We start from the raw sequence: 25,048 nt of genomic DNA, 5'->3' as shown, positions 1-25,048 counted from the left end.
AAACACATTCTCAAAAGATTATTTTTCAGTGAGGAAATAGGAAGTCAAAAGCTGGAGACCATAAAACTGAAATATGTATGTAGATGTTGAAAGAGGGAATATATACATAGTGGTGGTGGGGGGGTTGTTTTGTTTTTTTCCACTTTCATGCTCTTACAAATGTTTAGGTTGGTATTTAATAGAACTAGAACTTCACTCTCCCTCCTGCTCATTGTCACATTACCAGTTAAATGGATCAGTGGGAAGTTATCCAGGAGATGATGGCAGAGCTTCCTGCATCTGCCATGTATGTCTTGTGTGACTGGGGAAAGCCACTTCACCAATTTTATATATATTTTCTGCTCATATGCATCCTCCTTTACATCCATTTTGCCTGTGTGCTGGGAAGCACACGTGTTTCAAAGAGGATTAGCACACACCTACCACCCAGACAAGACAGTGGCAGTTTCCAGACTCAGGGAAAAAGTCAGGGAGTCTAGCATCTCCTCTGAGCCAGTGACGGTGCCTGTGTGGGAGTGAGGTTCACRCAGCTTGACTTTAGTCATCTGTGATGCAGGTTTCTCCACCTGAGCTGATCAGTGCAGCACCTGTCAGTTGATAGCAGGCACTTTTCGGGCATGATTCATCTCACCTGAATGCAGGTGTCTGGGATGGCATTCAGCTTCAGATTAAGACACCCAACTTTAAAGGCGCATCTCATCAAACACGTGTCTAGTATTATTTCAGATCTTAAGATCTGCTGTCTGGTCTCCAGCTGCCACTGCAAAAGGTTTTGGCCTCCTGTAGGTCCTTTATCATATTTGTCAGCTCCATTTGGATGTTGTAGATACCCTAGGACATCCTAAATGGCACTGAGCCCTTGTGTTTAGGCAGCTGAACTGCACTGCAGATGTCTCCATTGGGGTATCTCTGCGTGGACCTTGTGCCTGGGCTGCCACTGCACTAATGGAGACCTTGTCAATACAGTCAACAAAGTTAGTGACTGAGCTAGCCAGATGTAGGCACCCTTTTTAGGGTTAGCTGAACCATCAGGTCCTTGGTCTGTTCTGGCTAGATCTCCGCTGACTGTAACAGAAGCCGAGACACTCAGCACACAGCGAGGTACCTGCATGCAGGGGCCCAGGAAACCCTCCTAGGAAGTGCCTGTTTCTCTCCACTGGCTTTTAGGGGATCCCTGGGTGACTGCCTCAGACTGCTCCATACGGGGCTATATTTTTTCAGATAACTCTCCCCTTGTATGTATTTATGGGTGTTCCTCTGAGTTCGGAGGTCAGTCTTGACAACACATTGGTCTTTCTAAAGAAAAACCCATTTTTGCAATTCTCTATTAGGAGGAAATACCACGCCAAGAGCAGAAGCAGCTCCCTGGCATGTTCCCAGGCTCTGTGCATCCTCTTTTTGAAGCCTGGCATGTAATGCTCTCTTTGAGGACTGTAGAACAAGAAAGAAAATAACACAATCCTCCACATTATGGAAACCCTCTGATTCACACTCTGTGATGAGACTACTCTTTTTTTTAACATGGGAAAACAATGAAAAAGACAGAAGTTATGCAGAAGTTGTTTGACTTTAAACTCACATCTGCAGAGACTAATCTAGATTATATTCCTCCCTGGAATTGTTCCAAAGAAGGCATATTGAGACAGAATTGCCTGCCCCAAATGTCTTCCACAGGACTTTACTTCTTGTATGAATTTGTGAATGGAGGATGAACACAGCATAGAAGGTGAAAGCTTACCTAAGCCCTGTTTGGACAACTGAAGTGTTGTATAAGACTTTTGACAGATGTCTTTCAAGGAACAATTTCTCTCACCTGGAATACCAATTTTCATCACATTGTAGCCAAAAACTGTCATAAATACAGGTGCCATGGAGTAGAATCTCAGGATCAAAGAGCATGAATGAGTTTTCCTCCCATTTTCACTCTTCATGTGTTAACACTCCAGGCACCTTTTACAGTACACGTCTTATACTTGCTATGGTGCATTAGTTCTTCACATAGTACCTTCCTTAGCTTTGTAGAGTCTAGCTTGTCTCATTTTATAAAGATATCTGCCATAACCAGAAAAGGCTTAGCAAGTGGTTGTTGGCTGCTCTTATTTATTGTCCTCCTAAAAACCTGCCCTAGGTGCTCTACTGAGAAGAGTTCAAACAAGGTTTGAGAAAGGTCTTGGTGTTTTCAATGAGGACCTTCTTGTGGTAATACTGATTAAATTACCATATCCGCAAATTTCTTTAGCCTTGCAGGAGAGAGAACAATAGTTCTCAGTGGTTTGTTAGAAGCCACATGCTGAAAAGGAGTAAAAAGCCTGGAATAAGAAGTGGCCAACAACAAAAATATTTATTTGACAGTGATGAAGTGCTCTCTGTGGGAAGTACTGCCTAAAGGCTGAATGCTGGCCCTTTGCAGAAAAGGATTTTTATCCACTGGGAGATTTGCTTGAAGACAAGTATCTTTGAGACCACTAGGAGACTGGGAATGAAAGAGTGGTATGCTTTAGGATTTGCACTGGTTACATGGTGCAGTTTTCATTCCCTGAGCCCCACTTTTGCAGGAAAGAAAATTCTTACGTTATTAGTATTGTTCAGTTAAAGGAACTGCAGAATATCCTTCTGTGCATCTCAATTTTCCAATATCTTGGCATTCTGTTCTCATCCTGCTTTGGGATGAAAAGCATAAAATGTTTTAGATATGTTATATATGTGTCTATAAAGCAAAACAAAATGTTCTTCCAGTTTAGATCTGGAATTGAGAAGATGACATATTTTGACATTTTGATCAGAATCACATTTTGACATTTGGAAGCAAATATTGATTCAAATCAAACCGTTTAATTTCAAAATTGTCATTTTAGTTTGAAAATAGCATCAAAATGGCATTTGCAGATGAAATGTCAATTTGAAAGAAAATGTTTCAATTTGAATTGATGTACAAGAACAAAATATTCTGATTCAAAATCTCCCTTTGTGAGGGAGTCAAAAATTTTTTGTTGTTGTTGTCAAAAATCCTGCCTTGTGGCTTCCACTGCTTTTTATGAAACTAGAGTTTCCTACAACAACAACAACAACAACAAAACTATTGGGAAATGGTTAACCTGTTTTAGCACTTGGCATTGTGGCTGGAATTCAATCCCAAATGCAGCCAAATGTGTTTATGCTGCCACACACACCTACCTAAAATATTATTTGCTCCGCCTTGTGACTGAGATGCTGATGAAGAGGTTGTACTGCCCCTACCATCACTCTCCTCGCTAATAGACCCCTGCCAAAAATTCGCAGATGAAGCCATGATGAATACAGCTCTGAGGCGGTGCCTGATTTTCAACAAGAAATGACTATCAGGATTCATCTGCCTACTCAGTTTCATCCCCCTTTAAGAGCTAAGAGGCTACAGCCATTATATTGCATTCAGCTGGAAGAGGATTAAATGGTGGGGAGTTGGCTCCTCTCTTGGGGTTGACTTCAAGGTGTCAGGCTTGGTCGTACTAGTTCTTTGCTGTGCCCCTGTTAGGTTTCCTCCTCTGCAATACTTATTCCAGTCTCCTTTGTGCTCCTCGTCTCTTTAAAGGTTGCTTTTGTCACTGTCCTCTTTGTGTCCCTCAGGACAGATTTGAGTTTCCTGGTCAGCACGTCCTGCCAGTCGTGTCTGTAAAATGGAGGAGACAGAAGGTGTTAGCAGCCCTGCTCACTAAGAAACAGTCTTTTGTTTTACGTCATTTTGTGTCAGACGACAGCAAAAACAGTAGAGATTCTCAAAGCCATTAAGAAGCATCAGACAAGGAGGGATGTTGGTACAGAGCTGCAGGGACACGGTGGTCCCAATAGGCCCTACAGACACTGAAGTTGTTGCATGGGTTAATGGGATATATAGACCTTTTTATCCAAGGATATTCACTTTACAAATGTAAATTACATTTACATGAAAACAACCAGAGGGTTTCAGCTGCTCGTGAAGAACTTCCCTAAGTGTACATCACTAGCCTGATAAAGTCTCTAACTGCTTATAACAGAGGTTCCCCGTTAATCAGCTATTTCTCTCTGTTTGAGGCCTTTCACTGCCACCATTAGGAAATCTGAAGGTCCAGCTACTTGGGAACCCCACAGCCCCATGGTCAGAGAACCAGCAAGACCTGCCATGCATCTCAGATCCAGCTGCAGATTCAGTGCCTTAACCTGACACTATTCCTGAGACAATAAGCTCTGCTAAGGGCTTAAGAGCTGAGCTAACACAGACGGACTACATCTAGATCCAAGCTACTATATCGATGTGATGGAGCTGTGGTGGGTCATTCAATATGATGCTCTAAGTGTCCATGACATCCAGATTCCACCACGGGTTGGTAGTCTCAGATTTATTACAACATAACAGCGGGTTCAGAGACAAAACAAAAACCAGGGACTGGTAGAAGGCCAGAAGCTGAGTGAGTGGCAGGGCTTGAGGTAGGTCTCAACTCTCTAACTGTCCTGTCCTACATAAAGCATCACTAAATCAAATTTGCTGTGTACAAGAGAGGGAACCGACATTCTGGCTGTTGTAACCTGAAAAAAAGGCAAATCCTAACCCAAACCAATAACACTGTTGTGATTATATAGATATCAATAAGGAGCAGTTGAGAAATTGTTGTATACATATAGAGATTATATGGTTTTAAATTGTACGCACCCCTGCTGTGCACAATGAACAAGCAATGACTTTAGAATAAGAATATGTATAAAAGTGAATAGTCATGAGACTGTAGCAGGGATCTCACAAGCATAAGACAAGAGGCCTTGGAAGGAGAGGAACAGGATGATAACAAAGGCCCCAGGCTTATTCTCACAAATGACCAATTTCTAATATAAAACTGTGCAGGAACTTAATGAAGCTGCCCTAACGACAGCACAGGCAGAGTTGTCTTTAAAGTATAGATAAAACTACAACAAAAACAACTAATAACACTGCAACCAGACCCAGATATGTCAGGCTGATTGCTCTGATATCCTGCACTGTAGCACTATGTATTAAGTACTGTTTTATCACCATTCAAGTGAATTGTATTTTAGCATTTGATTTAAGGTTTTGCAGATGGTGCTTGGTGATCTGTTTACCTACCCTTGAGGACTGGCTATTAAATCTGGGGGCAATACAGGACAGAAGAGTCAGGACCTCCAAACTCAGCACACATTGTGTTCCCTTCACTCTCACTCTCAGTAGGAAACCAAGGACAGCCAAGGACAAAAGACAGAAATGAGATCTAAAGCAAATGCCTGAAGCTTAAGAAATTGCAAATGTATCAACCCAATAACATAAGATTCAGGATTCAGTGTAGGATACCCCAACCATTCATTGAACATTATCATAAACAGCCGAAGCCACTTGTCAAATATGATCACAACCCTTTTGCAACCACTACGTTTCTATTGGGCAAAGAAGCTACGCCTCCCAGTGTGATGCTGGGACATGTCCCTGCATACAAAGAAAAAAGAGATAGGTGATGCAGAGTAGGAGAAAGGGGGAAGAGTGTGATGGAAAAAACAATCAATAGAAGTGAATGCTTGGGTTCTGCAATTCTGGTTTTATTCTTTGGAGAGATCATGCAGGCAAAATCATCTCAGATTATCCCTGACTACTCCAGTGTGGAGGGACTGAACGAGAAAGGGTAAATTGTAATGGCATCAGCTTTCTCTCTAGGGGTGGGTTTCACCTTTGAGGACAGAGTGAATCTTTAGCAAAAACCCTTTATTGAATGAGCTTTCAGACTTAAGTATCAGACCTTAACTGTTGGTCAGCCACATCCTACTAACATATGGTCGGGCCAGCAAGATGCAGTGATTTAGGTATTTACTGTATTACCTGAAGATGAAAGAATCATGAGGAATCTTCTCATACTGAGTGGAGTTCATGGGAAGAGAGATCAGAATAGAGGGAGAGGCAAACTTTCAAGAAAAAGAAAAGAGTCAAAGGATGCCAGACTTATGGGACTGTAGAACTGGGTCAATCCATTATAGATCACTGTGTCTGAGCTACTTGTCTAGTATGCCTCTATTGTTATCAGGGGGAAAAAAAAAACATACTGATGGCATGATTCCTTTCATTCTAAGCTAAATGTCTAAGATAGCTCAGGTGCAGATATTTCCATGGTACAGAACTAAAATTAGCAGAAAAGCCCACAAGAATGCACAAACCAAGGATGTTTCATAGATGCCTGGCCTTGGACTTCATCCTGGATGGAGTGGGATCGTTGGTTATGATGTCCAGCTTGTTCACTATCTCTGGGGGGGTGATGTTGATCAGAACCTTCTCCTCTTGGGTCTATCTTCTCACCTGGCCCAACTAGAAACCTTTGTTGTTTTGAGATGGCATGTGATCAATTTCTGAAAGGGATCATACAATAACATACAATAATAGTAACAGGGGCCAGGACTCGGTCACTTAGGACGTCCTTCCTAGGAATGTGACTTATTTCACATCACTAAGCCATGGAGTAAGCATATGGGAATAAATGGCTGTTAAGGGCACAGCTGTCTACGTTGAAAGCCTTATACCTACAAAAAGAATTGAATTAGGACTGTTGAAAAACTCTAGGTGTAAATGCCTTGTTGATTTTTCTGCTGTTTCCCATGAATTGAGCCAAGTAAGCTAATGAAGACTTTCTCTATAGCTAAAGTTCTCTATAGTGAATTGCTAACCAGCTTTACTCCAGTGCAGAAGTTCATGTCTGTGGGTGATACATGTGCTAAATGCTTTTGTATTAGTAGATGTGCAGTTTGTGTCAGCCAGAGCTAACCCAAGTGAGAGCTCTTTTTTGCCTCTGGCCTTCGAAGAGTAGCTTGTGCTCATAAGATGGAGATCAGCCCAGTGGTCTTCTGTGACTTGGAGTTTCTATTTAACAGCGAGTGTTCACATATGGTAGCGCTTATGCAGGGCTCTGCACATTAAGCCCCGTATTTAAATCTTTCTTCATGAGAAACTTTTGCCCAGCTCTTAGAATAGGGAAAGCCTCAGACAAAACTTTAAAAATCTCTTACGGGAGAGAAAACAGCCTAATAACACCTCCTGCATCTTTAAAAGTCGTGGCTGGGAAAAAGTATTACAGCCAAAAGTGCTCCACTGGGTTTTATCCTTGTGAGAAAATTGGATGGAACCTCAGGCTTTAGAGAAATCTGTCAGCTTGATATTCTGCATCTTAGAGGTGTATCCAGGCACTTAGGACTTTCTTCCAGATCTTCCCTTTTCTGGGAAAGTGTAAATTAAATGAAATTTAAATCATAGGCACTGAGTAAAAGCATTATAGCTGCCTTCAGAGATATTGGAAAGAAAAGCAACCTTACAGCATTCTCATGAGGCGTCAGGTCCTCCACGTGCATGCGTGGGTGTGCATGCGGAAACACTAGCCTTGCTCTAGTAACACTCATCTGATCAGGCACCTCAGGGGATTGAACCTGGAGGAGCCATTTGAGTGTTTAAACACAGGTGTCTAGTGCTGCTTCAGACACAAAAGTGTCCTCTGAAGGGAGGCACCGAAAGACGCTGCTTCACTCTCTGCTGAGCTGTCAAAACGGGCCAACAGCCTCCACTTTCTCTGTCCAATTCATGCTATTATACTCCACATAACTTTTGACTTCCAACTAGATCATCCTAAATCCACATGTATTTTCATATCAGTAGGTACCATATTGATGAATAACAGAGCTGCATCCTGTTTCATGTCATGAGATACGGAATTATGGCTAGGCAGGAAATAGGCATTAAAGACCAGCAACAATAGGCAACTTGGATTCTTCCAGGCTTGAATTCCAGATATATCTCTGTGTTTACCATGGACTCGACTCCTTCTGGCGCGGTACACATCGACATCCAGTGAATCAGTAATACATTGCAGGTAAACACAGTAATACCAAGAATGAGCCTGGCCATAGGTCATAAATTTGTCTGCAGGGAAATCTCCCAACAAGGCTACTACTATCTCTAGACAGCTCTGCTGCTATTCTCAGTAGCTTTTGAATGAGACACTTAAAAAAAAATTGTATATATTTTTAGGAAAAAAAAAAAAAGTGTGACACTAAAACCATCAAAGTGCAGACAAATAACACACAAGCAGACACTAAACAGCAGAGCTACCTTGGGACTGTCCTACAGCTACTACCTCAGATCTAGGCCTTTTTGTCAAGGAGTTTTTCAGCTTTCCTCCTTTTGAACTCTGCAATTTCTTCTGCAGGTAACCCATGAGCTCTACACCTGTAGTGAACATGTAGGCCATTAGAGAGAGAAAACCAGTTCAGTATCATCTACAGTAAAGAATAGACTGTCATGGAGACCAAATGACATGTAAGTGACCTCTGGTGCTAAAAAGGAAAACAAATATTGGGCCTGGTTCAGATTTTATTTACTCCTATCTTATACCACTTCATCTCCACTTATTGCAAAGGATGAGGTTAGCTAATTTAATTTTAATTGTCTCAAAGTTAGGTGCCTGCTCTGAGACAGACATCTTTTGTAGTCTACAAAGCCAGGCACTTCCAGAGGGCTCTTGACACATCTTAGATGCTTATCCCAGGATGAGATGAATGACTTTCTTCCCTGAGGAACTCAAACTAGATAAGTGTTAGATGGCTGAATCCTGATCCTCTGATCCTCCTCATAATTCATCAAAACAAAGAGCAGAGCAAAAGTGCCATGAAGATCTAGCCTTTGGTTAGTCCAGCCCCTCACTCATTGCCTATCCTGCAGGGGCTACACAGTGGAGTTCAAGGAATTTGCCTTTCTTTTCCTGAATGCGGAGTGAAGGTGTATTACAATGATAGCACAATCATTTTTCTTCTGAGCAGTGAAAACACAAGCCCCTGGCTTGAACTTGCAGCAGTCAGCACAGCCTCTGGTTCCTAAGAAAACACAGTTATGGGAGGGAAGGCTCAGGCCCATAGACAGTGCATCTTTACGATTCGGTCCCTCCATACCCCTAGGTGAGAACTACTGCAGCTTGAATTGCCTGGAGACCTCGGTCATCTACATGCATTCGTCCTCTCTGTCCTCCTCTCTGTGTCTCTTTTCCCCCTCACACAAACCTAGTGCTGGAGAAATGTGTGCTGTATTCCAAGGCACAGGTCTCCTGGGCAGCCCATCACATCTCAGCTCTGCAGTCCTGCTCCATCCTGCCCTGGGGCCCTTTCACTGACTGCTCATCCCAAAGCTTCCTCTTCAACCCAGTCAGGATTGTCTCTGTGACTACTTGCTTCTTAGATGTTTTATTGTATTTTGCCCCACATTTCATTGTACTCTTTCAAAGTGACCTTTACCTCCCACTTCACCTCCCAACCACACAGCCTGTCTGGGTGACCCAGGAGAAGCTACTGGGCATATCTGGCACTTTTTAACCATGCCTGAGGCCATACCTGCAAGATAGAATACAATCCACAAACACATCAAGACCCAAAACATAATTTCAGAACCACCCAGAAAGGGCTATGCATTGAATCAGGTATTCCAGACTGTCACTAGCTGACTTTGTTTCCTTTCTGAACACTTCATTTAAGGTTTCTTCATATAGGCAATAATTTTCTAATCTAATATTCTAGCCAGTCTTCTAGAAGCCTCAGCTTCCTCAGAAAGATCCTGTTTAAACATATCAACTGTAACAACTGCATTTCAAGTCAAAGAGCCCTGTTCAAAGGGAGATGAGTCACTGGCTTTCTTATCCTTTTTTCCCCCCAAACAATCAGATTTCAGATAAAATTCTTCTTTCTCATTCTCATTATGCTGTAGCCAGGACCAGAAAACATTTTTTCCTTTATTGTGCTGTCATGTTAGGGGTTCAGAAATCATTTGAAAAGAAAGCATTGATTGCAAAACAAAAACTGTCTGTCTTGACACTGAGTGATCAAGACTATGAGCCAGAATATGCTTTGATTTCTCCAAATAACTCTTCTTACGTGTTATATAAAGTTTATTTGTGAAATGTTGTGATGATATTGTATAATTCCAGCCATGCAAGGACAGCAAAAGTTTTTCAGTGTTTGCTGTACAAGCTCTTTCTTTCTGATTAAAAAATGTATCGACTGAAAAATTTCAAAAGGGGGCCTGAGTAGAAAACTTTTCACTTATGCTCTAGGCAGGTATGGCAACAGCAACAGTAGAGATCCTTCGCAGATCCTCTCCCATCCTGCCAGTGTGCCACAACACAGACATAGTAATCACACAGTTTTGTAGTGGGTAGACTAAGAAACCATGTTGTCCTAGTAGGTGTCTTTTCCTGGCTTGCAACAGGATGCTTCTCATCTGCTACTAGGAGATGGCTTCTTTGAGCATCCTTCACTGCTGTTTGCCCATTTCATTTTAAAACAAGAATCTTGGTACTTTCTCCAAGGTTGGCCCTCATGTATGGGAGGAAGGGATAGAAAAACATCTTCCTATTCCTGGCTGAATCCCCATTTTTAGTGATTTCTCACTTTATTCTGTACTTATCATTTCTGGTGGTGGTAGACTGGGTATTCTCTGGGCTTTTCTGGACTAAACACCTACTGCATGGTTTCCTACAAGAGCAGAGACCTGGCCTTGATGATAACCATCCAAAACTTTCTTATATTCTTTTCCTGGGCAGTGGGCTCATGGTTAAAAGCCCTTTGAGAGGACCTTTGGTCTGTATCTTTCTTTGCTGAATTTTATTCTTCTTTTTGTTTTCTTCCAGTCGACTTTATATAGCTTATTTAAAATAGTGTTAGAAAGGTAAAGATACTAGATACAACTAACTACCTTCTGGGACAGAGGGTTCCTGCTGCTTGAAAGCACTGTGTTCAGTAGTGTCAAAGCAAGGGATTTCAGAACCTAGATCACAGATATTAGAAAGCTAGAAAACCTATTAGGTCACTCATGCCTCTGAAATGTGAAATGAACATGAACCAGGCGCTTGTCTTTTTTTGAATTTCATTGGCTATTGACTATTTCCTGGTACTAGATAATTTATCAGTGCTTTGCCAAAAGCATCTGTAATTCAGCCCAGGTTAGGCTTGTATGTGCTCAGTTTGTATAACCTCATATCTTTTCTGCTGTTTTGAACAAGAGGAGTTCCCCACCAGTGCTGACAAATGGATGCCTGTCCCAGAGCATTGCATGATGCCAGTTCCAGTATCCTGCATTTATAAACTAATAACTTTGTGCTTTCTCAACAACTGCTCTACAGCCCCCAAATTAGTCCCCTGGTATATCCTCAAAGAAACCTCAGAGTCTTCCTTCAAAGCTATCTGACTATGAAACCTCCAAAGCAATCTAGACTACAGGTAGGCTGCCACTCAGCTGCCCAGCAGGCTGTTCTTTGCAATATCACCATCTTTTTTATTTTCACAGAATCACAGAATGGCTGAGTTTGGAAGGGACCTTTAGAGATCATCTGATCCAAACCCTCTGCTTAAGCAGGGTCACGTAGAGCAGGTTGCCCAAGACCTTATCCAGACAGCTTTTAAATATCTCCAAGGATGGAGACTACACAAATGCTCTGCGCAACCTGTTTCAGTGCTCCATCACCCTTACAATAAAAAAGTTTTTCCTTATGTTCTTTCCTTATGTCCATATCTTCTCAATGCCCATCCCAATTTGCCATTGTTTCTTGTGGTAGAGTAAAGGCTACTGGGGAAAAGCCTTTTTCTTTGTCTTCTGTGGGTATAGATGGAGCCTCAATCCACAGGATCCTGAGATGAAGCAATACAAATCCTAACAAGCTACAAGTAAGAAGGAGAAATAATTTCTATTATGAGACAGACATCTGTCAGGGAAGGTGTAGTATCTTGCCTTGGAGCAAGGAAAGGACTAAGGAGCCTATTGAACTCCCTGCTCTGTTTTCTGTGATGCAGAGGTGGCCTAAAGCTCCCATGCAAAACAAGTGTGGTGTCTGAGATTTGACCAGACCTGGAAGGAGAGAGGTTAACCTTCAGAAATGAAAACTCTCCGGAATGCTAGCCAGCACTGCAGTCAGGACATTAACGTTGCACTTTTCAAGTATTCTGAGATTACTCCTGAACCTCCACCCTAACTCAAAAAAATAACATGTGAAAGGGATTCTAACTTGATTTCTTCTAAGCTTTTTAGCTTTGAAAACAGATATACAGGTCTAGCAGCTGGACATAAGGTTTTTCAGAATAGCCTTTTCATTTGATTTTATGCATGGTTAGAAGAAGGCAGAGGTGGTAAGAAGCATTTTAGGTATCTTAATTGAACTACCTTTCTTCTTAATTAAAGTGTTTTGTATCCTGTGTGAGCCACATCACCCACAGCATCTGGGTTTTAAGAGTAATGTGCATTTTTCTGATCCTCCTTACACAGCTTCAAATTTATGAAAGCCTATTGCAGACAATGAAAATCAATGAGAATATTCCAATTAATGTGTCCAAGAAGTCTGTAATTGAGATTAAACAGAGAAGTTGATGAATATCAATTAAATTTAAATTACGTAGGTGCAGTAGTTGTTCTTTTGTTAGTCATGTAGCTGTGGCTTGAGATTCATTTCTAGACAAACGGATGTATTCCCTCAGCAATTTCAGCATTACCAGAAGGGATTGTTTTCACAGTTTTTTACTGAGCCATTAATATTAATCATGTACTTAATTAAATATTCTCCTACATTTTTAAGTTTGCTTGAAATTTATCTTCTAACCTGCATATAGATTCACCTATGTAAAGGTCAAGGATCATTCTCAGGGCCCATCTGGAACGCCAAGACTACTGCAAGCGTAATGATGGCTTGAAGTACAGTAATGAATATCCCTAGACATCTATGAACAGCTTCATGAGCTACATGGTCACATTTTCGCTCATGAATGCCTACCAGAGCTGGACAATTGCCTTCACATGCCAAGAAATCTACTCCTGCCAAGGACTGTCCTTACAGCTAGCTCAGTTTGGCTGATGAAGTCTACATCATCGAAAATAATAGGAAGTTAACACTTTTTTTGGTTTTATCTGCTACCATTACCACAAACAATTGCAGTCAAGGCCTGAAACACCCCACATCTCAAGGGCTATGATTTGTCATAGGCAATAAGTGTCATTAAGCAACTGTGAGTGAGACTAGAGTCAGTCGGTCGATTTGTCCATGTCCATATGAGTTCCAGAAGATAACTCATGGTGTCAGATACAGCCTGGACACAGATCCAGAGATCTTTATGAATATGAAATTGTTCTTCTTAGGGTTACTTTGAGCCCTGTCTTCACATACCACTTCTGTCCCCAGCGTCTGAACCTTAAGTCCATGACCCACAGGTTTCTCTTTCCATAGCGTGGACATGAGACCAAACACAATTGTATTTCCTTTTCTTGCCAAGTACCACCTCTCAGCAGGACCACCACAACTGCTCATCTGTAGATGCTCAGGCCACTCTACTTGCGAAGTAAGACATGGACTCTTCCACTGATACCTAAACAAATGCCATTTTATCTTTCCTGGCAATCTGGCTGTCAGATGGGAAAATGCGAAGCCAAATAGCTCAGTTGTGTTCTCTTACATGATGCTTAGACCGTTATGGAGGGAAATTTCATGGTGACAAGTGAAAGAAGTCCCTCAGAGCGTGCAGCACAGGAAATATCAACATCCAGCCTTGTGTGCATCCAGCATTTTGTGAGCAATAAGCTCTCACATTTCCTCAGAGTAAATGAGAAATGTTCAAGCAAAATGCCCCTCAGGGGGCTGAGCAAATTATGTTAAAAACAGACCTTAAGTGGTCTCATTTAAGTAAAGGGAATGTCCTGTCCTGGGAGTTGAAACTTTCTTCATTAAATCAAATCCCCTTTCCTTGCTGTTTAATACTTAATGAGAGTAATTCCCTGTGGTAGTCTAAGTCAAGAGTTTGGATACAAAGCCAAGCTATGGGCTGAAAATCTCCAGCATACCTCTCAGAGGAGGACTGCTAGCTGCAGTGAGGCATGAGGAATGAGGTGATGAGGAATGTGTCCCACAACCTTACGAACCGGAGGAGAAAATCTGCTGCTACCCACTGATCCCCCTAGATGTGAGGGAACAGATCTCACCAGAATTCATGTAAAGTAAAGACCTAAGGAAAAGAAAAGATGAGTTGCTTCAGAACAGGATGAAAAGATGAATAGGAGTTCATTCAGAACCTCCTTCCTCAGCTCAAAAGCCTACAGATGTGGAAATTCCCACAGGAGTATATCGGGCAGTGGGCTGAGACCACAATATTGAGCAAAAAATGGTCATAACAGAGGAACAATTTTCAGCCTCTCATAAACTGGCATAAAACTGACCCAGCAAGAAAAGTCTGAAAAAACAGGACACCTTGTCTGACATCAGTCCGATAATAGTGCAGGTCTGTGCACAAGCGAGTTCTCCAAATATTTGCTTTGCTTGAAGATGCAGTTACTTGTTTTCCCCTTTTAATTTCTACAGGGTCCCACTTTCATTTTGAGCCCTTCACTAGGACAGATTTGGTTTCGTAAAGCTGTTTGATTTTTTCAGTGACTATTTTCTCATTCATTCAACTGTTGTGTGAGGATCTGTGGGGACAGAAATACTGCAAAAGAACCAGCAAGGCCAGGGCCTTGGGGCAAGAACAGAAGATCGCCTCCCTCTCTGCAACATTACTGGTAGACTCTTCTGAAGCTACACAAGGACACTCAGCAACCCCTGATCCTGGGCATGTGGGGCAATAGGAAGCCAGCACAAGGTAGGCCCTCTCCTATTTAACCTCCAAGCCTGATGTATTTTCTATCATTTGCAGTCCATGTTTAGAAACAGCTCTGACCTATAAATCTGATTAATGAAGGGCAAACATTACCGGGGGCCAGATCTCCCCAACTCTTAGAGGACTGTAGAAGAAACATCAACAGTCAATAGAGGCCCAAGATGCAGCTTTTAAATGGTTAAACCTGGGTGAAATGGGCCTACTTTCAAGGTAGCAGAACTGGTGCTTCCGTGAGTTCATGGCAAGCCAATTCACCTTGCTAATCTGGCAAAGCTCCTCAAAGTTTCTTTTTTCCCATAACAAATACATCATTGGTATCAACACACATTACTCAATAAAAGCTCTTTTCCATCAAAATTACCAATAAATGCCTCCAAGCCTAAGAAATGTGATGTGTTTTTCACAATTACCTTCCAGACGCCTTCTGTCTTTCACCCTGATTGACACTTAAATACCTTGAAAATTACTGCCCAAAATACTGTTACACAAAATCTCTGGGGGCTCCTGAATATATGAAACTCCTGTATAGTTAACCATTATCCACAAAAGGCAGTAAATACCCTCTTTTTACTAAGAGGAAATGAGGCAAAAGTTAGAACAAGATTACTCAGAAAGTCAGAGGCAAAGTAAACACAGACCCTGTTTGCTGTCAGACATCTATCTCTGAGCTAGTCACTGTAGGTTCTCATTATAGTCAATGAAACAGGAATATTTTAAGAGAGATTCATCTCTTTATGTAGAAGTCTAAGTAGGCCAGTCTAATCACATCCTACGAGAGGGTATTTCTGTTTCTTGACTATAAACGGAATCAAGGTTCACTAGCTTTAATAGGGGTCATGACAACAGAGTTGTCAAACAAATCCCACTCCTGTGTTTTATGTCCTGGCCCCAGCATCCTTTGCAGGCGTACAGCATACGACAGCTGAAAGACTACGTCAAGGAATATTCAGTTTGCAAAGCCATCCATTGCAAAGCTACAAAATGGCTTAATGAATTTTGTGTGTGCAACCTTTGCTCATCTCCACTTGTGTGCAGACAACATCATTAAGTCTTTAATTATATAGCTGTGCCACGTGTAAAACACAGAATCTCCTTCTCGTTCTGTTCAGATAGCAACACTACAGAGAAAATTCAGGTTAATACAGTGAATGAGGCTGGTGTTCCCTGGAGGAGCTTGAGGGAAGGAGAGAAAAATCTGAGTGTCGTCCATATGATGATGACACTACAGGCCTAAAAGTGTCACTATCTGTGTGTCTCCCACATGCACACACAGTAGGAAAGAGATTCAGGAGGGAACTCCATAGTGTTCCATCTCCAAGGGACTATGGGGAGGAAACAGTAAGTTTCTTGGGAACTGCATTTAAGGAGAAAAGATGAAACAGTTTTGCCACTTCCGAGTCCCAGTACTATGTCTGAAGAAACATACATCACCTAAGAAAAATGATGTGGATTTGCAAACAGATACCATGGAAAGACAGCAATTCAAACTGTGAAATCCAACAGTGACCTTTTAATGAATATATTGAACCAGTGATGAAGACACACTTACCCTGGCTTCATGTCAGGAGGTTTAGGTAAGGGCTTTAGAAAGCCTTTTTTCCCAACTAGCCAATATGTGTCTTCTACTCCTTTACCCTAAAATTAAAAAGAAAGTTCAGATAAAAAGCAGCTTGTTGACCACCCTCTGCTAGATATGTAACTTCACCACTGGGTTTCTGAGGTCTTAGTATACATTCCAAGAAAGAGCAAAGCTGGAAATTTTGGTGTCTCCTTTACAATGTTTCAGGGATGATTTGAGTTTCGCTGTCCTAAAAGAGGAGGCATTGGTCATACTGCCAAATGACCCTCATTGACCTGAAGGGAGAAATGAGAAACTATAGGTTCTCTAATCATCTTATTTGGCATCATCATTAATTGAGAGGTTTTACAACTGCTAGACTAAGTATCACAATAACCGCTTCACCTCTTTTACACTGATAAATTTAGCTTTTTAAGGTGAGATGCATCTGATGAAATGTAGACATCCATATCGAATTCAATCACCCTTGACTCCTTTTGGGGCCAATGGAGGAAAACAGACACTTCTGGGGTGTGATTCATCTTCACATAAGCTGGACAGTGAAAATAAGTAAGGCTAATATTACCTAAAGTGCGCATTTATCTTCACTGACTTTTTAAAGGTTTCTTTCCATTGACTAAACTTGGAATGACTCCCTCAGATGCAGAGATCTCCACTGCAGACATATAAAGTAGGTGAGATGATTCCACTTTTGATGACAGACTGCTGAGAGATGTGGGGCCATATTCAGACCACCTACTATAGGTGTTTATGGGAAGCAAATCTCCTACTTCTATCTATTGACAGTGCAAGGGGAGAAACAGTGCTTTGAATTATTTAGTGTTGCCCTGCCTTTGGACATTGTGAAAAGTAGCAGCCTCTGCCAGAGGTAGACTAAATAGAGTCCTAAATATCAGTCATATTTCTGGCTGGAAAAAAAATAGGTAAATGTTGAATGCTAAGAGATCCTCTTGTGTTATTAAAAGTCCTCAATTCATACAGTGGGAGGCTTATGAAGGAGGCAGTGCACTCTGCTTTGTCTGTTACGCGAATGTTGAGTAGAATTAGTATAACCAAATTTAAACATCTATAGTATGGATATCTTCATCTGAGCAAATCATCCAGGTACCCTTTGCAGTCAAGGGAAAGAAGGTAGCAGTCAGCTTTTAGCTGTATTCCTCCAACCTGTTTTGAATGCCCACCTTAGTAAGATGCTATAACTGTACCTACAGCTCTCACTGACTAAACAGGGACTATAGACAACTCAGTCAGGTGGAAATGCATACATTGTAGACACCGACTTTGTATCAGATGAATCCTAGCCTCTGTATTTCTCTTTTCAACCAAGTCCTTTATAACTTTGTGAATCCCCTGTCATTATACAATACCTCAAAAAAAGTCATGGTTTGGAACCATGCATTATTCTAAAGTATATCTCCTCTTTCTGTTGTTATTTATCAGTCTTAAGAGTTAAAACAAGCCCTTTCTGAATAATAAATACAGTTGCCTCATACACTCAGCATTCCTCTTTCTTTCTGCCAATATTTTACATTTCTCTGACAATCACTGAGAGACTGGTAAATTCTACTAACGACTTGATTCTGACACTTTACCCTCCCTGAGCAAGGCCTGACTCATGTGAGCAATCCTATTGCAATCAGTGACTCCCTGTTGTTTGCATGTAACTCAAGGACGGTCTGAAACTGAAAGAAATGGTGACAGAACTGGGCTTTACTAAATAGGCAGACTTCGATGTCACGCAGAGCTCTGTCTGCAGGGCAGTAATTGGCAGAAGTATAAATTTCAGCTGGGATGAATTGGTGCATCTTCCCCAGCGTCAGTGGATGCTATTAATTTATCTTAGCTGAGAATCCATCCCAGGGGACTTCCTTCTGACAGGATTTCCCAGCAGTGAGCAGAGTTAAATGCCAAAGCAGTGGTGGCATTTCATGAGAAATCAGATTTCAAGGGCCTGAAAACTTCTTGGATGGAGCTCCAAAGTTGATTAAAGAGCTGTGCTCATATCTGTGATCCAAGGTTCAAATAAACTCTCCCAGAAAAACTTCAGAAACAAAGACCAGGAAAGAAAAATTCACTCAGGAAAAGACATTTTTCTTTTCACTTACCCACTCCATCAGGAATCTACTCACAACAGAGGGTTTCAAATCAAGGTGGCATTGCTGAATGCCTTCCTTTCCTTATCAACCTTTTCAAGACCTTTTTCTGCTTCTAACCCAGGAATAAATTGTTAGATCCAGCACATACAGCTGGCTGTTTGATCCCATGGATTTTTCCATGGTGTTTCAAGAATTACCTCATGTATTCAAATAATGGATGGGGACAGTTTGGGAAGGATTGGAAGGAAGAGTGGTGAATGAAGGCCAAACAAGAGCTTAATATTAAAATTCCTTACGCAAGAAAGCTCCCTATGAAACATTTCCCACAGCCCTGGCCTTCTTACCTTCAATTCTGTTTTTCCCCTAGGTGTGATTTCATAGCCTTCATTTAGAGCCCGAAGTGTATCCACTGTATTTTGGCTGACATGAATTCTGTAAGCTGAGAGTGGAAAGCAAAACAGCTGGATTATTATACTGTACACACGCAGCAAATTCCCCACTGCTTCATACTGGCAAGGAGAAAACTGCTCCAAGGCATGCAGGAGCGTAGCTGTTGTAGCTGTGTGGTGCTCCTCTATGAAGAGTATAGTGCTGATTGATTGATTGGATCCTCCCAGATAAAGCTGTAAAAAGCACAAGGTGAGAGAAGATTTGCACTGGGGATTTTCTGCAGAAGGATGCCAAATAGAGTAACGTGCTGAGAATGGGAAGTCCGGCTCTTAATAAAGACAGTGAAGAGTGTTTGAACAACATTGCTGGCTGGAATCAAGGATGTCATTTTTAATATCTATTGCCACAGCTTAACTAGAGAGTGAGAAAGAAAGGAGAAGCATCCAACGAAAGTCCTGCTCCAGGCACCCAAATGTCTTGGTCCAGACCTGCTTCCCATGAACAGTCATCTGAAAACCAGGTGTTGAGACAAACAGGAGAGAGATGGAATTTGCACAGGGACATAATGAGAATGTGGCTGTGTATCTAGATCTTTCAAATGTATCACACTTTCATTTTCTTCCCCCTTGAAGGGTCTGAGATGAACCAATTAAATTTTTTGCAGAATGATCAGAAAGAACAGCAGTTCAAATATGCAGAGGAGGACCACACTGTTTTGAGCTATATTTCCTGAGAAAATAACCTATAATCCTCCTATTACTATGTATCCATTATATTTCTATTAACATGAAAGGATGGTTTTGTATCTGCAGTGCTCCTGATATTTCCAGTTTCAGTGGGACTTCACATTTTCAAGGATCTAAAACTTGAGAATCTTCAAACATCTGTCTTGCCATTAGGAACCTGCCATCAAAGTATTTACTGCTTTCCACAGCTTTTTAAATTCAATACATGCCTCCTAAAAAAAGTCAGCTATAATCACAAGAAAGACAATTTTTCTTGATTAATGGTTAGTCTAATTGTTAGTCTAATTTATCTAATCAAAATCACTGGAGCTAGAAACGTGAGAATTATATGACAGATTAAAAAAGTTCCAATGTGGTCTATGTACTACAACATATTTCTGGCCTGACAAGTTCTCAAGATTTTAATTTTAAATAGCACAGGCTTCCTGTGGCTTGTGAACTAGACATATTGGCCCATCTCTTAGAGTTGTTAGAAATGTCAAGAAGGAGGCCAGAGAAGAGCAAGGAATAAAATATAAGAGACATATTGTCTTTAGAAATCTCCTTGTACTGAAGGCTTGAACATCAAAAGCATATTCAAAACTCTCTTGTTGACAAGGTTTTAGGATTAAACTCTAATACCATCCAGGGCTCTTACAGATGGGTTAGAAAGTCTTAGAAAAATTAAAAATGAGAAAATTAGAAAATCTCGCAAGACAACTAAAGACACTGCTGTCCGTAGTTGTCTGCTGTGTCATCCACAGGTCAGCCACCATGGTTTACAGATCCATTTGCTCATAGGGTTGCTATTGCTGATGAGTGAAACCATCACAAACTACACCAATAAGCCCTGCACATTGCAGTGCACCGTCGTCTGTGGTCTGCTTTTCCCTCTCTGATTCCAACAGCGTGATGGAAGCACTGCCCACATGTGTTTCACCCCTTGCCTTATACCAGCTGTGACAGGTAGGTACATTATAATGCTGTGCGGGAACAAGGGGACCTCTGCATTGACCTGTCTGAGAGCATGATGTAACTAGCAGCCCCTGTGTAGGAGAAATCTAGGGCAAGATCCACATTAATTTTGATTAATGGGATCCAAATCAGAGGATTGTAATTGGCATGCAGAGTGTGAGTCACACTGAGTCAGTCCGTTTGCAGATCCCATATCGCAGGACCAGACTGAATGTTTGTTTGAGATACTGCATGGAAAAGAGAAGCAAAACTGAATGACCTCCTTGTCTTAAAGGCTGGCCTATGAGGGCAAAGCTGATGCCTGCTGCCCAGGCAGCTTTTAATTTCAATCTTTGGACTTGTCCTTTCACCACTGCTGCTTCCATTGCAATGTTTGTAACTAAAGACACACAGTTCTTCACCTTTCGGGAGAAGTTTGTTAATAACCCAGCCCCACGCACTGTTACAGATACTCACGCAGGCCCGTGGACTCCATCCGTGATGCCGTGTTCACCGTGTCCCCGAAGAGGCAGTACCGTGGCATGGTAAGACCTACCACGCCTGCCACGCAAGGCCCTGGAAAGAGACATCATCTGCATAACCCAACCAATGGTACTGCACAAATCAAGGAGTTCACTGATAGGCAAATCTGACCCACTCCTCTGATATTCGAAAACTACTTCGGAATACAGGAGAAGGATCTTTAAAGATGTTACTGGCTTTGTTGCTTGCTACAAGCCACCGAAGATTAAACGTTGCTCTGGATTGTAGAGTGGTGTTTTATGCCTAACAGACAAAGGTCTTATGTGGAAAGACTTTGGTTGGCTCTCATCTGGGAGAAATTCGTTCACAGTCATCAGAAGCTCAAGCACTATTGAAATCTCATCTTAATCAGCCAGTTCTGACCTCCTTTTCCATCTGGGAAAACTGAAGTTCATATCCTGTGACATGCCCCATGTCCCAGTGAAATAGGGTTTAAAGTCAGCATTGGATCTCAAAAGATGCTGGCAGCACACTGGACCACCCTGTGTCCCCTCCTCGGAAAGGAAGACATCATAAGCTTGCCTGTCTGGCCAAATATTGTTTATTTTTCCTCTCTCTCATTCTTTAGTCAAGACCCACTCCCTTCTAAAGTAGCTCCCAAAGAACTCATGCCAAGTTCTCAGGGAGAGGTATGCATGCAAGATTTACACGAACACGCACACACAGAGCTCAAACTTAAAATGTGACAGCCAAACAGCACAAACAACTGTCATCTGGGGCACTCGGGTCAGCGAATGTTTGGACTGTGTTCTGAAGGATGAGATGCTAAATTTCATCACCTACGTATTAAAAAGTCTGGCTTGCAAAATAAATGCAAAAAAAAAAAAAAAGAAAAAAGAAAAAAATAGAAAACAGAGTGCTTTCAGAAATGTAAGGAGAGGTGGGGCTTCCTGCAGAGAAAAGACAGGCCTCTCTGTATTTTTCATTGAATGCTTTTATGTCACAAGTCTTTTGGAGCTCTGTATGTAGCTCTTCAATTTCATGATTATTCTGGGTTAATACTTAGCAAAGCTGATCTCTAGAAAATCTTTTCCCATGAAAGATTACAAGACATGTGAATGTAGTACATCATCAACAGTATTTGAAAGTATACTATAGATAAGAAAAGATTTTTGATAATACAAAATGTTGTATATATATTTTTTTTAATAATTGTAGCCTAATTTAGAAGTGATCAGTTACTCATTGGCTGCTGAGTATTGATGACAATGTAACAAAGCAGGTAATTTTACCATGATTTTAACGTTAGTCACAAAACTGATTCTTCAGAGAGTTTTCATATGTATCTTAAAGCCAGTGAAACTCTATTAAGGCACATACATATGCACACGAATTTTAGCTCTCAATCTAACCCATTTATTCATTTGAATAAAAAGCACTTTGAAATACACCATTCTTGCAAAGTTGAAAAACATGGAGAACTTTCCAATAGCTCCTTTTTGCTGTAACCCTTGAAAAATCATTTCTGGAAACTCAAAGTAGCACTATTTTAACCCAATTTATAGAGGATGCAAACTAGAGGTAAAACCGGTTTTAACTCCTGCCCAATGAGGCATCACTTGCTTAAAGTTTAAGAAAAAAAGAGGAAGACTACCATACCAATACCAAGAGTGTTGCAAGGACTTAAACAGCTTATGTGATCTGAACACAGCATGTGGGTAACACTGGTGATCAGGAGAGTCTCATTTAATGGTTTTGCTGCCGCTAATGCACTCTGCGACTTTGGGTAAGTCACTGCAAGGCTGAGTCCCTTTTGATTTCATTCCCACCTTTTTAATGCTCTCTATTTTGATTCAAGCTCTTCAGGAGAGGAACTAAGCATTAAAGGAAGCTTTTGCAGGGTCTGGTTTGGGAAGTCTATAGGCACCTCTATAGCACAACTGTAAAGGCACTGTTAATACTCCTAGGTCAAGGACTTAAGGCTTACCTAACTGATCATTAATGTGTGCTCATCAGTGTGGCATATGCATAAATAAAGGGTCTCACTGGAAGCCTTTTAATGCATACTTCAGTAAGAACTTTCTCTGAGAGAACATTAGCTCATATAGCATAGGCTTGCTTTATTTTGTGATAATAACATGACTGCAGCACTCAGAAATCTCAGTATGGATCAAAGCTCCTTCTGGGCTATGTGCTGTAAGGACACAAATAAATGGTTCTTGTTGAAAAAGACAGCCCTCACTGCACAGGGAATTTATTCTGTTTTAAGAAGTATAAATTCAGGTAGCTGAGCTCCCACTGTAGCCACTGGAAATCAGGTCAGTGCAGTCAACGGAGCCATAAGAGACTTTCAGCTCACCTTAAAGCAGACTCCCGCAGCTGAAATGGCTCTCCAGGGTCTGCTTACCATATCTGCCGGATCTCCACTGACTACACAGGGAGCACAGGTCCCTAACACTCCTGCAAACACCTCCGTGTGGAAGCCTAAATCTAAGTTTCCTAATCAGTCAGGTCAATCATCCAGTCATTTCCATGAAGCTCACATCCTTAGAGAGGCAAGATTTTTAGGGTTTTCTAGAGCATCGCTTCTTAGCTTGTCTTTCGGTTGCAGAAAGTTATTATTCAACTCAAAACCAGCCTTAACATCTAAGGACGACAAAAGGATTGCTCTTCGTTGAATGTGTCCAAGAGTTAATTCACTTGCTGCCTTCGCTGCCTGTGTGTGTTCCCCCTTGTCTAGACAGCCTCAATAAGGACTAACAAAAAACTTCCAGAGATAAATCTCCCATAGTAACAACTTTCAGAGGAAACCAGACACTCTGCAATGAGAACGTTTTGGCCTAGTTGTTTAATTATACAAGGTTTCTAGTTTGTTTTTAAATATCTTTTTGCCAGGGGTTGCAGAGTCAGTTAATGAGCTGTGCTGGCTAAACCTCTGCAAGAGCCATCAGCGATGCTGTGGAGGTTAATAAGCTCGACTGAAGCGTGGGGCTGCCTGCCAGAGAGCCTGACTGATAAACAGGGCCAGCTAAGCCTCCACGGAAAAGCTCATCTTCTTGCCACTGCTCTCCCCCGCCATCCAGCTCCAGCCCAGATATGGCCAGCATGGAAGTAGCTGAGTCAGCTGAGTTTCTCTGGACCGGCAGTCAAGTCGAGAAAAGACAGCCAAGAGTCCAGAGCGCTTTTAAAAAAGTGGAAAAACAGACAACTGACCTTCTTGTCCCCCTCGTCTTACCCATGCACTGCCACAAGCGGGCCATGAGCACTGGCCAGCAGGAGGTCCCAGCTCTCTGTTGGGGTGGAAGTGGACGTGATAGCCCAGGAGGGATGGGGATGGGGCAGCCCACGCCACAGTGGCATTTCCTGCACTTTCAGGAAGGGGATCATGAGATTTTTTTTCAGCACCAGGTTCCAGAAGGCAGTGGGACCACAAAAATGATGGTTCACACCCATTCTCCAGTCTTTCCAAGCTGGCGAAAATGTTAGCCAAGCCCTCCTCTCGCCACGTGTTTCTTCATGATGCTGGTGATTCCCTCTTAGGGTTTCTTTCCTCAGGAGCAATGGGGTTTAGGGTTAATCAAACTCCATTTTCAGGGCACTTGCTTGGAAGGCTGGTTTGCTTTGGAGCACGTATTTCTTCCTGCTCCCATGACAGAAGAACGTTGCCAGATCTGTGCAAAACAAGATCTGGTTTCTGGTTCTTTAAAAAGAAAACACTAACAGTTTCCCCTTTTCCTCTCACACCCTGCACAACAGCTCACGGCAAAATCGCTTTCCAGACACCCAGAGTTCATAAAAAGAAGAAAAAGCATAACTAACCCCCTGTTCACTTCACCTAGGGACAGATTTTTGGCTGGGTGTATGGAAGGCACATTGCAAAACCTCTATCAACAGGCAGCAGCAGATGTTGCACACCGAATTCTTCTCTTTCTGTGTTGAAAATGTACTGCCAGTGCTCCAGAGACTCCTGCTCTGGGGAAGACAAGTCAGGGTCTTATTCTCGTCTGATTGCTACCAGAGTGTAAAACTCACAGTGCTCCTGCAATCACTCCTTTATGCTTCATACTTCTGTGAAGGACCAGCTAAGACCCTCAAATTGCAAAGAAAACAGTGGGGACATGACTTTTCAGACATAACTCCCAAAAAAGAAATTATAT

The 25,048-nt window shown here is 41.8% G+C and overlaps 1 protein-coding gene across 1 annotated transcript in view; it reads right to left on the bottom strand.

The window, feature by feature from the left end:
* Positions 1-8,133: 8,133 nt before the first annotated feature.
* GUCY2F (guanylate cyclase 2F, retinal) overlaps positions 8,134-25,048 on the bottom strand; it is a 44,051-nt gene continuing 27,136 nt past the window's right edge. The window contains exons 15-18 of the mRNA XM_026074750.1: positions 20,886-20,984; positions 18,684-18,778; positions 16,214-16,299; positions 8,134-8,218 (exon numbers count right to left, since the gene is read on the bottom strand). Coding sequence (XP_025930535.1) covers positions 8,134-8,218; positions 16,214-16,299; positions 18,684-18,778; positions 20,886-20,984 — 365 coding nt within the window. The remainder of the gene's footprint in view (positions 8,219-16,213; positions 16,300-18,683; positions 18,779-20,885; positions 20,985-25,048) is intronic.

The sequence above is a fragment of the Apteryx rowi genome, unplaced genomic scaffold, assembly GCF_003343035.1.
Source record: "Apteryx rowi isolate R43461 unplaced genomic scaffold, aptRow1 scaffold_399, whole genome shotgun sequence".
NCBI lineage: Eukaryota > Metazoa > Chordata > Aves > Apterygiformes > Apterygidae > Apteryx > Apteryx rowi.
The sequence above is the reverse complement of the archived record's forward strand: the minus strand, read 5'-3'. Positions and strand labels throughout refer to the sequence as shown.